The 14,677-nt window shown below is 51.5% G+C and overlaps 1 protein-coding gene across 1 annotated transcript in view; it reads right to left on the reverse strand.

The window, feature by feature from the left end:
- LOC119443738 (neprilysin-2) overlaps positions 1-14,677 on the reverse strand; it is a 49,444-nt gene that overhangs the window by 23,354 nt on the left and 11,413 nt on the right. The window contains exons 2-5 of the mRNA XM_037708443.2: positions 9,565-9,639; positions 9,171-9,245; positions 8,774-8,848; positions 8,378-8,452 (exon numbers count right to left, since the gene is read on the reverse strand). Coding sequence (XP_037564371.2) covers positions 8,378-8,452; positions 8,774-8,848; positions 9,171-9,245; positions 9,565-9,639 — 300 coding nt within the window. The remainder of the gene's footprint in view (positions 1-8,377; positions 8,453-8,773; positions 8,849-9,170; positions 9,246-9,564; positions 9,640-14,677) is intronic.

The raw sequence follows: 14,677 nt of genomic DNA on the forward strand, positions 1-14,677 counted from the left end.
TCATGCGAACGACAATTAAAATTTGGAGTTGGATATCTCGGAGCATAGACATGCTAGAAGAATTTTTCCAAGTGAAACTGTGTAGAAACACGACTGGCTCTAACTTTTGAATACAAACATACACACTTACTGCAGTCAATAAAAGTTAATTATTCAATTTTAGTTAATTCGGCTGCTGACAGCAATAATTATCTCACTTTGTGTCCCCCTGGCCACACAACTTATTTGCGCAGGTGGTCTTCACGTGCCTCCCAGTGCCTATTTTAAGAAATCCATAAAGCTTAATTTTCAATACCAGGTATATCTAGCCTGTATTGCTTCTTAAAATAAAGTTTTGGATGATCTGTCGCAGGTTCGTTATAAATGCGTAAGCATGGGTCCGTCTTTGGAGTTCTGTTGGGACACCTTGATTTCCTTAAGAAGATTCTTTGTGATCGGCTGAGACACCTTCGTTTGCTTTGGAGGACTAACTTCCCTGTTCTCAAACAGCCCTCGACTCGAAGCTCTTCCTCCGGCCACCCACCTTCTTGAGCACAGCGCCGCCTCTCGAGTGATAAAGACGTGACAATTCTGAATTCCCGTGAATGATCATGAAGCTCAGTGAACACTTCTGTGGATGGATGGCGGTGCTATCTTCTCTCTTGAGTCAAAGTGTTGTGTTGACTTGAAGAACGTTTTTGAATACGGGCGTAACGCTCCGCTCCAACGCGGCAACCACTACGCTGGTTGTTTACAATATGCGAATCACCGCGTATGAGAGAGAGAGAAATAACTTTATTTTGCCCAAAATGTGGTTAGAGGAGGGGGTAATGACTAGAAGCCTCACCCGTCCCCCCTTTAGACGGCGGCCGGCAGCCCCTGAGCCGCGGTGGCGTCTTCAGCCATTTGGACTACTCTTGCTTGAACATCCGGGTCCGAGCTGCGCAGCACGGTCTCCCATTGCTCCTCATTTCTTATTATTAAACAGGGTTGTTGTGGTTTCGAACAGTTATTGTTATATTGTTTCTTTGGGCATGCCCAGATTATGTGTTGAAGATCTGCTTGGTTGTTACAATGTTTACATATGTTTGTGTATACGTCTGGGTGATAGTGACTGAAGGCAATGGGGTTGGGGAAAGTATTGGTTTGTATTAGCCGCCAAGCCACTGATTGCCACTTGCTTAATGAGCAATGTGCTGCCGGATATCTAGCCCTGGCTAGTCTGTAATGATCAATGATTTCGCTAAAGGAAATCATTGATCATTGGAATTGATCATTGATTTACATCAATGATTTCCCTAAAGGAAATCATTGAAGGAAATCAACCGCGTATGAAGACTCACGACGTCACCTACAAGAAGAACGATGTGGCGTAGTAGCCGAGAGCGTGAGCCAGCGTCTTCATGTTTTGTTTCCCACGCGATGTCATCCTTTTACACAAGGCGCGCATCTGCTCCTGTTTCTCTAACCACGCGATCCCATTCTAGGCCCGCGCGCTGGCGTTGGCCGCTGACGTCCCGCTCCCCCACTTCGCAGCCGCTGCTCGAGGCATCGCCCCGCTCCGCGAGAACGCCCACTCAGATTAACGTATCCGGCGGCTTTGACCCTACTATGCCTAATGTACGGCAATAAGACTGCGAAGTTACAATGAAAAACTTGTAGCGTACGAACGGTACTATATGCTTCTATTAGATGTTGTCAACGTGTAACTGTGATCACAATGAGTGCTACAGTTTTAAAAAAAAGTTGCTTATGCGTAGTTCTTAGTTTAGCTGTTAGTTGTTATTATTTATAGATGAACACTCCAGCGAGGTCTCTTTCATTAAGCAGGTTTGTCGCTAAACCGATGACAGCAAATGAGGCAACCGATGACACCCCAATGCGGAACTAAGTTGATCAGGCGCGAAGGCGCTCGCGCGGACATCGGCGTGCTTGGCAAAAGGGACGTCCCCTCGTTTATTCGACGTCACCGACGGGACGAGTAAGGCACGGCCGGCGCCAGGAGGTCCAAGGTGTTCATGAGAAAAATTAACTACGGCAACTTCGCGACACCACGTGCACCCCTACGGAGTGCAACTAAGCTTGTGAGCGAGCTACCTTTACTTCTAAATGGCTGATACCACTGGTACTCGGGAAAATAATTTTGAAGAATGCTGGTGGCCATATTTTGTTGTGACAGGGCCATCCCCCTATCAGCGAGGGGGCGATACAGAAATTTGAGGGGGGGGGGTCAGGACATCCGGACATCCCCCCAGGATCCGCGCCTGTCTGTACTGTGTAAATAGCTTCACATGAATCAGTTAAAAATGGCGGTGCTCAAATGCCAATGTTACTAGTGATAAGGAGATTTACTGACGGCAAGCGGCAGGCGAAAAACCAGTTCAGTCGCCAGAGAGCAACGGTCTCAACGCCAAGAGCCCGTGATCTGCGCTCGCGCCCTACATCTATGAGAGCGCCCCACTACTGCTTGCTCCCTGTTCTTCTTCTTCACTACAATAACCCCGGCGGCGAAGGGGAGCCATCCTGGCGACTCAAGGGGACGCAAGGATGAGAGGGTCGTGATGCGGCTTGAGGCGGCTGACGTGGACCGTGTCGCGACCGAGACGGCGCTTGTCCGAGGAGGGGTTGACCGGCTCAATGACATAAGTGACGGGAGACCTGCGCTCGATGACACGGTATGGCCCGTGGTACTTGGCAGCAAACTTGGGGGTGAGGCCAGGAGAGTTGAAAGGTATGCGGAGCCAGACGAGGGATCCAACGGCAAAACTCAGCACATGCTCATCGGTGTCGCGGCGATCTTTTGGAGGGCTTGGCTGTCGGACGTGAACGAGCGGGCCAGCTGACGACACTCCTCGGCATGCTGGGTGACGTCAGAAATTGCACTGAATTCGGAGGCGTCCGGGCGGTACGGTAAAATTGTCTCAAGCGTGGAGGATGGTTCACGGCCATATAAAAGAAAGAATGGTGAAAAGCCCGTCGTAGACTGTGTCGCGGTGTTATACGCATGAGTCACGAAGGGGAGAACGACGTCCCAATTGGAATGATCAGAATCAATGTACATCGACAGCATGTCACCGAGCGTGCGGTTGAAACGTTCCGTGAGCCCATTCGTTTGAGGATGGTAAGCAGTTGATGTGCGATGAAGAATACGACAAGAGCGGAGCAGCTCTTGTATCACGTTGGACAAAAACACACGGCCTCTGTCGCTCAGCAGTTCCCGTGGGGCTCCATGACGGAGTATGAAATGGCGCAATATGAAGGAAGCGACGTCACGAGCACCAGCCGCTGGGAGTGGAGCGGTTTCTGCGTATCGCGTCAGATGGTCCACCGCGACAATTATCCAGCGATTGCCAGCAACAGAGCACGGAAGTGGTCCATAAAGGTCGATTCCAATGCATTCAAAAGGGCGGGCAGGACATGGTAAAGGCTGCAGCTGACCGGGTGTATGGTTAAACGTCTTTCGTTGTTGACATGCGGAACAAGACCGTATATACTTACGGACAAATGTGTACATCCCACGCCAGTAGTAGCATTGGCGGAGCCGTTGATACGTCTTCAGCCCGCCAGCATGGACATGTTGCGGATCAGCATGGAAGTATGCACACACATCGGCTCGCAAGTGCTTGGGTATGACCAGCAGCCATTTACGTCCGTCCTCCAGGTAGTTGCGGCGGTACAAAAGTGAATCGCGTATTGCGAAATGCTTGGCTTGTCGACGAAGGGCACGGGGTTGGCTAGCGGGTGAAGAGGCGCAGAGAAATTTCAAGAGGGACGCGATCCATGGGTCCTTGCGCTGTTCCGAAGGCATGTCGGTGATGGTCAGAGCGTCCAGGGAAAAGTCTACCGCTGAAGGAGGTCCTGCTTCGGATTTGACGGGTGAACGAGAGAGCGCATCCGCGTCAGAATGCTTGCGCCCGGATCGGTAAACGACGCGAATGTCGAATTCTTGAATACGAAGAGCCCATCGACCAAGACGACCAGAGGGATCTTTGAGGGAAGCCAGCCAGCAGAGGGCATGATGGTCGGTTACAACGTCGAAAGGCCTGCCGTACAAATAGGGGCGGAATTTTCCTAACGCCCATACAATCGCGAGGCACTCTTCTTCGGTGACCGAATAATTCGCCTCCGCCTTGGTGCGGGCGCGGCTTGCATAGGCCACAACATACTCAGGGAAGCCGGGCTTGCGTTGCACGAGAACTGCACCAAGACCGATACCACTGGCGTCAGTATGTATTTCGGTTGGCGCAGCAGGGTCATAATGGCGTAGCACGGGGGGCGAAGTAAGTAGGCGGCGCAGTGTCGCAAATGCGTCGTCGCAGGCCGTTGTCCAGTGGGAAAGGTCGCTGGGGCCGGCGAGGAGCTTCGTAAGCGGTGCGATGATGGAGGCGAAATTTCGGACGAAGCGACGAAAATAGGAGGCCAAGCCGACAAAGCTTCGAAGTTCTTTGAGGGTAGAAGGCTTGGGAAACTCGGCAACAGCACGTAGTTTGTCCGGGTCAGGGAGAATGCCATCTTTGGAGACGACGTGGCCGAGGATGGTTAGCCGGCGAGCACCAAAGTGACATTTCTTCAGGTTGAGTTGAAGGCGTGCGTTTGTAAGGCAGCGGAGAATTGTGCGTAAACGAGAGAGATGTGTAGCGAAATCGGGAGAGAACACGACGACGTCATCCAGATAGCACAGACATATCTTCCATTTCAGACCGCGTAAAATGCCGTCCATCATCCGTTCGAATGTTGCGGGGGCATTACAAAGTCCGAAAGGCATCACGGTAAATTCATACAGGCCATCCGGTGTGACGAACGCCGTCTTCGGACGATCACACGCCGCCATAGGGACCTGCCAATATCCCGATCGCAAGTCGAGGGAAGAAAAAAATTCGGCACCTTGAAGGCAATCGAGGGCGTCGTCTATTCGAGGAAAAGGATAGACGTCTTTGCGAGTAATCTTGTTGATTCGACGATAGTCCACACAGAATCTAATCGAGCCATCTTTCTTTTTGACCAGTACAACAGGAGAGGACCAGGGGCTGCAAGAAGGCGTAATGACTCCGCGCTGAAGCATGTCGTCAACCTGCTCCGTAATGACACGACGTTCTGCAGGTGACACACGGTAGGGGCGCTGTCGCAAAGGAGCGTGAGGCCCAGTGTCAATCGTGTGAACAACCGCATTAGTTCGGCCTAGGGACGCTTACGGTAAGTCAAACGAAGAGCGGAACTCGAGTAGAAGGGCAAGAAGCTGCGTCCGTGCAGCCGGATCGAGGTCGCTGTCGATGGAACGGTGAAAAGATTCCGAGAGCACGGCGTCGGACGCAAGGTGAGGGGTCAGGGCGTTCAGCGGATGCTGAGTCTCAGGCACAGAGGGGTCAAGGGGTACGATAACAGCAGCGTCTACAGGCTGAACGTGGCCAAGCGTTTCATTTCGGTATAAAGTCAGAGGGCCTGAATTGGGGTTGCAAACAAGTAGTCCGGTATTGTCCTGATGAAGCGCGAGGATGGCAAAAGGTAGTGACGTATTGTGGCGGCGACGAAACAAGTCAGATGGCGTGAACAGAACGGTGGCGTCAGAAAGGGCGGCACAGGAAACGGGAACAATGACGGCACTCTGAGGTGGCAGGTCAATATCGGCGGTGACGACAAGCTTTCTATCCCCAGGACCGGCCACATGGGTGGAAGGCGTCTCGGGAAACACAGCGAACTCTACCTGAGCACGAGCGCAGTCGATAACAGCGTGGTTACGGGACAAAAAATCCCACCCGAGGATCAGGTCATGGGAACACGAGGCCAGCACAAGGAACTCAACGCTGTAGATCACGTCTTGTATGAGCACCCTGGCCGTACATGCTGCAACGGGTTGAATATATTGTGCGCTCGCAGTACGGAGAGAAAATCCTGAAGGTGGCGTCGTCACTTTACGGATAGAACGGCAAAACGTATGGCTCAATACAGAAATAGCGGCGCCGGTGTCCACAAGCGCAAGAGTTCGTACACCGTCAACAAACACTTCAATAACATTGGCGGGGGACAATCGAGGACTCAGACAGGTTGACGACGGCGCAGCTCGTGCCTCAGAAGCTGCGGTAGTCAGTTTTCCGCCTCACCAGTATTGTACCGACGACGCATAGGCGAAAGAGAACGGTGGCGCGGTGAGGGGGACCGACGAGCAGCAAATGGTTGGGCATCGGAAGTGGGCTGGTGATCACGGGCGCTTGTTTCAGGCTCTCGTTCTGGCTGCGTGCGATAGGGAGGTCGGAAGGAGTAGTCTGGATATCTCGGCGTACTCGTGGTCGCCGCGAAGCGTCGATGACACAATCGCGCAACATGACCCGGAATTCCGCAAGCATAGCAGATCGGGCGGTTGTCTGCAGTGCGCCAAGGATTTGCGTACTGTGGCTGCGCCCCGAAAAGCACCGTCGCTGGTGGTCGAATTGGTGGTTGAGGGGATAGTACTGGTTGAGGACGTGGCTTCATGACGGCATCCGCATACGTCAGAGGCGCAGCAACAGGAGCCGGAGGAGCAGCAGACGGCACCACAAATGATAGCGGCGCGGTGACACCAGTCGGCTGAAAGGCCGACGGCAAAGCCTCGGTGACCTGCTCCTGTATCACCTGTCGGATGGTTGGAGTCAGCCTAGGCGTAGGCACTTGCGTGGTCGGAAAAAAAATGTCACAGTTTCGCCCTAAGGGCGAAGCAATGAATGCGATAGCAACACAGCAATGTCATACGAAGTAAGGTGAGCGGCTTTGGTAACAATATGAATTGTAGTAAACATGAGCTGATTAAGTAAGCAGGTGTGCTGCGGCGTAAGTAGACCGACATGAAGAGAGACTCGATGACCACGAGAAGGCGCGTGTGAAACGGTGGTGTTGCTGAGAAGCGCTTCCCGTGGGCAGCGCGCGTGCGAAGGGACACACCTGTAGCGCTGCACTGCCGATCCGGGCAGCATTACATGTGTAGCGTGCGTTGGAAAATGTGACCCGACTATTACTAACTGAATGAACAAGCGTGGTGTGAGCGCGCACAAACAAACATGAAGAGATCACACTGAATGACTGCAGACAACGACGGTCAAAACGCTGGCAGCAAGCATAGGCCGCTGCGGGCGAAGGTACGTGCGGTCTATCGCTTCAACAGGAACTGAGCCGCGAATGCACGGCTCATAAAGGTCAGAGCCGTGTGGAGATAAGAGACGGTGCGGCGAGCGACGAGCGCGGTTGTTGGCAGAAGAAAAGTGCGCCCCCCCCCCCCCCCCCCCCCCCGCTTCCTCCGGCGCTGGCTTCCCGCTTCCTTGCTTGCGCGCGGGAGAGATAAGAGACCGTGCGGCCGAGCGACGAGCGCGGTTGTTGGCACAGCAGAAGTGCCCCCCCCCCCCCCCGGCTCCCTCCGGCGCTGGCTTCCCGCTTCGTTGCTTGCAAAGCTGTCGAGCAACTTCCTCACGCACAAGCTCCTTAATCTGTGACAGGAGCGCCGTGTGGTCGCCGCCGATGGTCAACGCAGCGAGGGAATCGTCTGTTGACGTCTGCCGCCGAGCTAGGACGCGCTGCTTACGTAGTTCGTCGAAGTTCTGGCACAAGGTCACGAGTTCAGACACGGTGCGTGGGTCCTTGGCCAGCAACATCTGAAAGGCGTCGTCGTCTATGCCTTTCATGATGTGCTTTATCCTGTCTTGCTCAATCATAGGATTCATGCGCTTGCACAAGTCAATGACGTCTTCAATATAGCTCGTGAAGTTCTCGCCCTGCTGCTGCGCACGTCCGCGTAGACGCTGTTCAGCGCGAAGCTTGCGCACTGCGGGGCGACCGAACACTTCCGCGAAGCTCGTCTTGAAAGCCGTCCAATTGGCGAAGTCTGACTCATGGTTACGAAACCAGAGGTTTGCGACGTGTGTTAGGTAGAACAGGACGCTGCGTAGTTTTGTAGCGTCGTCCCACTTGCAGTGCGCGTTCACCCTTTCAAACGACGTTAGCCAATCCTCTACGTCATAGTCATCGGTGCCGCTAAAGAAAGCGGGATCGCGCTGACGCAGCGCGCTTGACACGATGACCGATGGAGCTTGGGCCGCGTCTTGCTGGGTGGCGTCATCAGGCATTGTCGAAGCAGTGGTGGGCAACGCCCGGCTTCGGAATTCCAGGTTTGAAGGGGGTACCCAGCGCCTCCACCACTTTGATAAGGAGATTTACTGACGGCAAGCGGCAGGCGAAAAACCAGTTCAGTCGCCAGAAAGCAACGGTCTCAACGCCAAGAGCCCGTGATCTGCGCTCGCGCCCTACATCTATGAGAGCGCCCCACTACTGCTTGCTCCCTGTTCTTCTTCTTCACTACACTAGTATGATAACACAGAAAGTTTATGCTGATTGCACATCCGTTCTGCGTGACAATGAAGCATGTCATCTTGCATACCGGGACCACCCATTCCAGACGGCGGAAGAACAGGTGGAGGTCCTGGACGCGGTGGCCCGACTGCGGCTGGACCACCTGCATGTGAAGCTGGCATAAAGTTTGAACCTAATGCCTTTGTTAAATAATATATGGGAAGGTTGGGACAGCGATAGTTCGAACTGAAATGGACAGTTTATGAAGACACCCTGGAATCGCCGTCTCTGTATTTCTTAAGAGACCTCTTCACTGCTAATGAACAAATCCGACATAACACTCGGTACTGTGTAAATAGCTTCGCATGAATCAGTTAAATATGGCGGTGCTCAAATGTCAATGTTACTAGTATGATCAACACAGAAAGTTTACGTTGAAGGCTCATCTGGTTTGCGTGAGAATGAAGCATCTCATCTTGCATACCGGAACCACCCATTCCAGGCGGCGGAAGAACAGGTGGAGGTCCTGGACGCGGTGGCCCGACTGCGGCTGGACCACCTGCATGTGAAGCTCGCATAAAGTTTGAACCTAATGCCTTTGTTGAATTATATATTGGAAGGTTAGGACAGGGATAGTTCGAACTGAAATGGAAAGATTATCACGACATCCTGAAAAGCACCGTTTTTGTATTCCTTAGGAGACGTCTTCACTGCTAATGAAGAAATGTGACATAATATGCTGTACCACGTAAATAGCGTCACATGAATCAGTTAAAAATGGTGGTGCTCAAATGTCAATGTTACTAGTATGATCAACACAGAAAGTTTATGCTGATTGCACATCCGTTCTGCGTGACAATGAAGCATCTCATCTTGCATACCGGGACCACCCATTCCAGGCGGCGGAAGAACAGGTGGAGGTCCTGGACGCGGTGGCTCAACTGCGGCTGGACCACCTGCATGTGAAGCTGGCATAAAGTTTGAACCTAATGCCTTTGTTAAATATTATATTGGAATGTTGGGACAGCGATAGTTCCAACTGAAATGGAAAGTTTATCAAGACACCCTGAAATCGCCGTCTGTATTTCTTAAGAGACCTCTTCACTGCTAATGAACAAATGCGACATAATACTCTGTACTGTGTAAATAGCTTCACATGAATCAGTTAAAAATGGCGGTGCTGAAATGTCAATGTTACTAGTATGATCAACACAGAAAGTTTATGCTGATTGCACATCCGTTCTGCGTGACAATGAAGCATCTCATCTTGCATACCGGGACCACCCATTCCAGGCGGCGGAAGAACAGGTGGAGGTCCTGGACGCGGTGGCCCGACTGCTGCTGAACCACCTGCATGTGAAGCTGGCATAAAGTTTGAACCTAATGGCTTTGTTAAATAATATATTGGAAGGTTGGGACATCGATAGTTCGAACTGAAATGGACAGTTTATCAAGACACCCTGAAATCGCCGTCTCTGTATTTCTTACGAGACCTCTTCACTGCTAATGAACAAATCCGACATAATACTCGGTACTGTGTAAATAGCTTCACATGAATCAGTTAAAAATGCGGTGCTCAAATGTCAATGTTACTAGTATGTTCAACACAGAAAGTTTATGTTGAAGGCGGATGTCGTTTGCGTGAGAATGAAGCATCGCATCTTGCATACCGGAACCACTCATTCCAGGCGGCGGAAGAACAGGTGGAGGTCCTGGACGCGGTCGCCCGACTGCGGCTGGACCACCTGCATGTGAAGCTGGCATAAAGTTTGAACCTAATGCCTTTATTAAATAATATATTGGAAGGTTGGGACAGCGATAGTTCGAACTGAAATGGACCGTTTATCAAGACACCCTGAAATCGCCGTCTCTGTATTTCTTAAGAGACCTCTTCAATGCTAATGAACAAATCCGACATAATACTCGATACTGTGTAAATAGCTTCACATGAATCAGTTAAAAATGGCGGCGCTCTAATGTCAATGTTACTAGTATGATCAACACAGAAAGTTTATGTTGAAGGCGGATCTGGTTTGCGTGAGAATGAAGCATCGCATCTTGCATACCGGAACCACTCATTCCAGGCGGCGGAAGAACAGGTGGAGGTCCTGGACGCGGTCGCCCGACTGTGGCTGGACCACCTGCATGTGAAGCTCGCATAAAGTTTGAACCTAATGCCTTTGTTGAATAATATATTGGAAGGTTGGGACAGCGATAGTTCGAACTGAAATGGAAAGTTAATCACGACACCCTGAAATCGCCGTCTCTGTATTTCTTAAGAGACCTCTTCACAGCTAATGAACAAATGCGACATAATACTCTGTACTGTGTAAATAGCTTCAAGTGAATCAGTTAAAAATGGCGGTGCTCAAATGTCAATGTTACTAGTATGATCAACACAGAAAGTTTATGTTGAAGACGGATCTGGTTTGCGTGAGAATGAAGCATCGCATCTTGCATACCGGAACCACTCATTCCAGGCGGCGGAAGAACAGGTGGAGGTCCTGGACGCGGTCGCCCGACTGCGGCTGGACCACCTGCATGTGAAGCTCGCATAAAGTTTGAACCTAATGCCTTTGTTGAATAATATATTGGAACGTTGGGACAGCGATAGTTCGAACTGAAATGGACAGTTTATCAAGACACCCTGAAATCGCCGTCTCCGTATTTCTTAAGAGACCTCTTCACTGCTAATGAACAAATCCGACACAATACTCGGTACTGTGTAAATAGCTTCAAATGAATCAGTTAAAAAGGCGGTGCTCAAATGTCAATGTTACTAGTATGATTAACACAGAAAGTTTATGCTGAAGGCGGATCTGGTTTGCGTGAGAATGAAGCATCGCATCTTGCATACCGGAACCACTCATTCCATGCGGCGGAAGAACAGGTGGAGGTCCTGGACGCGGTCGCCCGACTGCGGCTGGACCACCTGCATGTGAAGCTGGCATAAAGTTTGAACCTAATGCCTTTATTAAATAATATATTAGAAGGTTGGGACAGCGATAGTTCGAACTGAAATGGACAGTTTATCAAGACACCCTGAAATCGCCGTCTCTGTATTTCTTAAGAGACCTCTTCACTGCTAATGAACAAATCCGACATAATACTCGATACTGTGTAAATAGCTTCACATGAATCAGTTAAAAATGGCGGCGCTCAAATGTCAATGTTACTAGTATGATCAACACAGAAAGTTTATGTTGAAGGCGGATCTGGTTTGCGTGAGAATGAAGCATCGCATCTTGCATACCGGAACCACTCATTCCAGGCGGCGGAAGAACAGGTGGAGGTCCTGGACGCGGTCGCCCGACTGTGGCTGGACCACCTGCATGTGAAGCTCGCATAAAGTTTGAACCTAATGCCTTTGTTGAATAATATATTGGAAGGTTGGGACAGCGATAGTTCGAACTGAAATGGAAAGTTAATCACGACACCCTGAAATCGCCGTCTCTGTATTTCTTAAGAGACCTCTTCACAGCTAATGAACAAATGCGACATAATACTCTGTACTGTGTAAATAGCTTCAAGTGAATCAGTTAAAAATGGCGGTGCTCAAATGTCAATGTTACTAGTATGATCAACACAGAAAGTTTATGTTGAAGACGGATCTGGTTTGCGTGAGAATGAAGCATCGCATCTTGCATACCGGAACCACTCATTCCAGGCGGCGGAAGAACAGGTGGAGGTCCTGGACGCGGTCGCCCGACTGCGGCTGGACCACCTGCATGTGAAGCTCGCATAAAGTTTGAACCTAATGCCTTTGTTGAATAATATATTGGAAGGTTGGGACAGCGATAGTTCGAACTGAAATGGAAAGTTAATCACGACACCCTGAAATCGCCGTCTCTGTATTTCTTAAGAGACCTCTTCACAGCTAATGAACAAATGCGACATAATACTCTGTACTGTGTAAATAGCTTCACATGAATCAGTTAAAAATGGCGGTGCTCAAATGCCAATGTTACTAGTGATAAGGAGATTTACTGACGGCAAGCGGCAGGCGAAAAACCAGTTCAGTCGCCAGAGAGCAACGGTCTCAACGCCAAGAGCCCGTGATCTGCGCTCGCGCCCTACATCTATGAGAGCGCCCCACTACTGCTTGCTCCCTGTTCTTCTTCTTCACTACAATAACCCCGGCGGCGAAGGGGAGCCATCCTGGCGACTCAAGGGGACGCAAGGATGAGAGGGTCGTGATGCGGCTTGAGGCGGCTGACGTGGACCGTGTCGCGACCGAGACGGCGCTTGTCCGAGGAGGGGTTGACCGGCTCAATGACATAAGTGACGGGAGACCTGCGCTCGATGACGCGGTATGGCCCGTGGTACTTGGCAGCAAACTTGGGGGTGAGGCCAGGAGAGTTGAAAGGTATGCGGAGCCAGACGAGGGATCCAACGGCAAAACTCAGCACATGCTCATCGGTGTCGCGGCGATCTTTTGGAGGGCTTGGCTGTCGGACGTGAACGAGCGGGCCAGCTGACGACACTCCTCGGCATGCTGGGTGACGTCAGAAATTGCACTGAATTCGGAGGCGTCCGGGCGGTACGGTAAAATTGTCTCAAGCGTGGAGGATGGTTCACGGCCATATAAAAGAAAGAATGGTGAAAAGCCCGTCGTAGACTGTGTCGCGGTGTTATACGCATGAGTCACGAAGGGGAGAACGACGTCCCAATTGGAATGATCAGAATCAATGTACATCGACAGCATGTCACCGAGCGTGCGGTTGAAACGTTCCGTGAGCCCATTCGTTTGAGGATGGTAAGCAGTTGATGTGCGATGAAGAATACGACAAGAGCGGAGCAGCTCTTGTATCACGTTGGACAAAAACACACGGCCTCTGTCGCTCAGCAGTTCCCGTGGGGCTCCATGACGGAGTATGAAATGGCGCAATATGAAGGAAGCGACGTCACGAGCACCAGCCGCTGGGAGTGGAGCGGTTTCTGCGTATCGCGTCAGATGGTCCACCGCGACAATTATCCAGCGATTGCCAGCAACAGAGCACGGAAGTGGTCCATAAAGGTCGATTCCAATGCATTCAAAAGGGCGGGCAGGACATGGTAAAGGCTGCAGCTGACCGGGTGTATGGTTAAACGTCTTTCGTTGTTGACATGCGGAACAAGATCGTATATACTTACGGACAAATGTGTACATCCCACGCCAGTAGTAGCATTGGCGGAGCCGTTGATACGTCTTCAGCCCGCCAGCATGGACATGTTGCGGATCAGCATGGAAGTATGCACACACATCGGCTCGCAAGTGCTTGGGTATGACCAGCAGCCATTTACGTCCGTCCTCCAGGTAGTTGCGGCGGTACAAAAGTGAATCGCGTATTGCGAAATGCTTGGCTTGTCGACGAAGGGCACGGGGTTGGCTAGCGGGTGAAGAGGCGCAGAGAAATTTCAAGAGGGACGCGATCCATGGGTCCTTGCGCTGTTCCGAAGGCATGTCGGTGATGGTCAGAGCGTCCAGGGAAAAGTCTACCGCTGAAGGAGGTCCTGCTTCGGATTTGACGGGTGAACGAGAGAGCGCATCCGCGTCAGAATGCTTGCGCCCGGATCGGTAAACGACGCGAATGTCGAATTCTTGAATACGAAGAGCCCATCGACCAAGACGACCAGAGGGATCTTTGAGGGAAGCCAGCCAGCAGAGGGCATGATGGTCGGTTACAACGTCGAAAGGCCTGCCGTACAAATAGGGGCGGAATTTTCCTAACGCCCATACAATCGCGAGGCACTCTTCTTCGGTGACCGAATAATTCGCCTCCGCCTTGGTGCGGGCGCGGCTTGCATAGGCCACAACATACTCAGGGAAGCCGGGCTTGCGTTGCACGAGAACTGCACCAAGACCGATACCACTGGCGTCAGTATGTATTTCGGTTGGCGCAGCAGGGTCATAATGGCGTAGCACGGGGGGCGAAGTAAGTAGGCGGCGCAGTGTCGCAAATGCGTCGTCGCAGGCCGTTGTCCAGTGGGAAAGGTCGCTGGGGCCGGCGAGGAGCTTCGTAAGCGGTGCGATGATGGAGGCGAAATTTCGGACGAAGCGACGAAAATAGGAGGCCAAGCCGACAAAGCTTCGAAGTTCTTTGAGGGTAGAAGGCTTGGGAAACTCGGCAACAGCACGTAGTTTGTCCGGGTCAGGGAGAATGCCATCTTTGGAGACGACGTGGCCGAGGATGGTTAGCCGGCGAGCACCAAAGTGACATTTCTTCAGGTTGAGTTGAAGGCGTGCGTTTGTAAGGCAGCGGAGAATTGTGCGTAAACGAGAGAGATGTGTAGCGAAATCGGGAGAGAACACGACGACGTCATCCAGATAGCACAGACATATCTTCCATTTCAGACCGCGTAAAATGCCGTCCATCATCCGTTCGAATGTTGCGGGGGCATACAAAGT

Source organism: Dermacentor silvarum, chromosome 3, assembly GCF_013339745.2.
Source record: "Dermacentor silvarum isolate Dsil-2018 chromosome 3, BIME_Dsil_1.4, whole genome shotgun sequence".
Classification (NCBI taxonomy): domain Eukaryota; kingdom Metazoa; phylum Arthropoda; class Arachnida; order Ixodida; family Ixodidae; genus Dermacentor; species Dermacentor silvarum.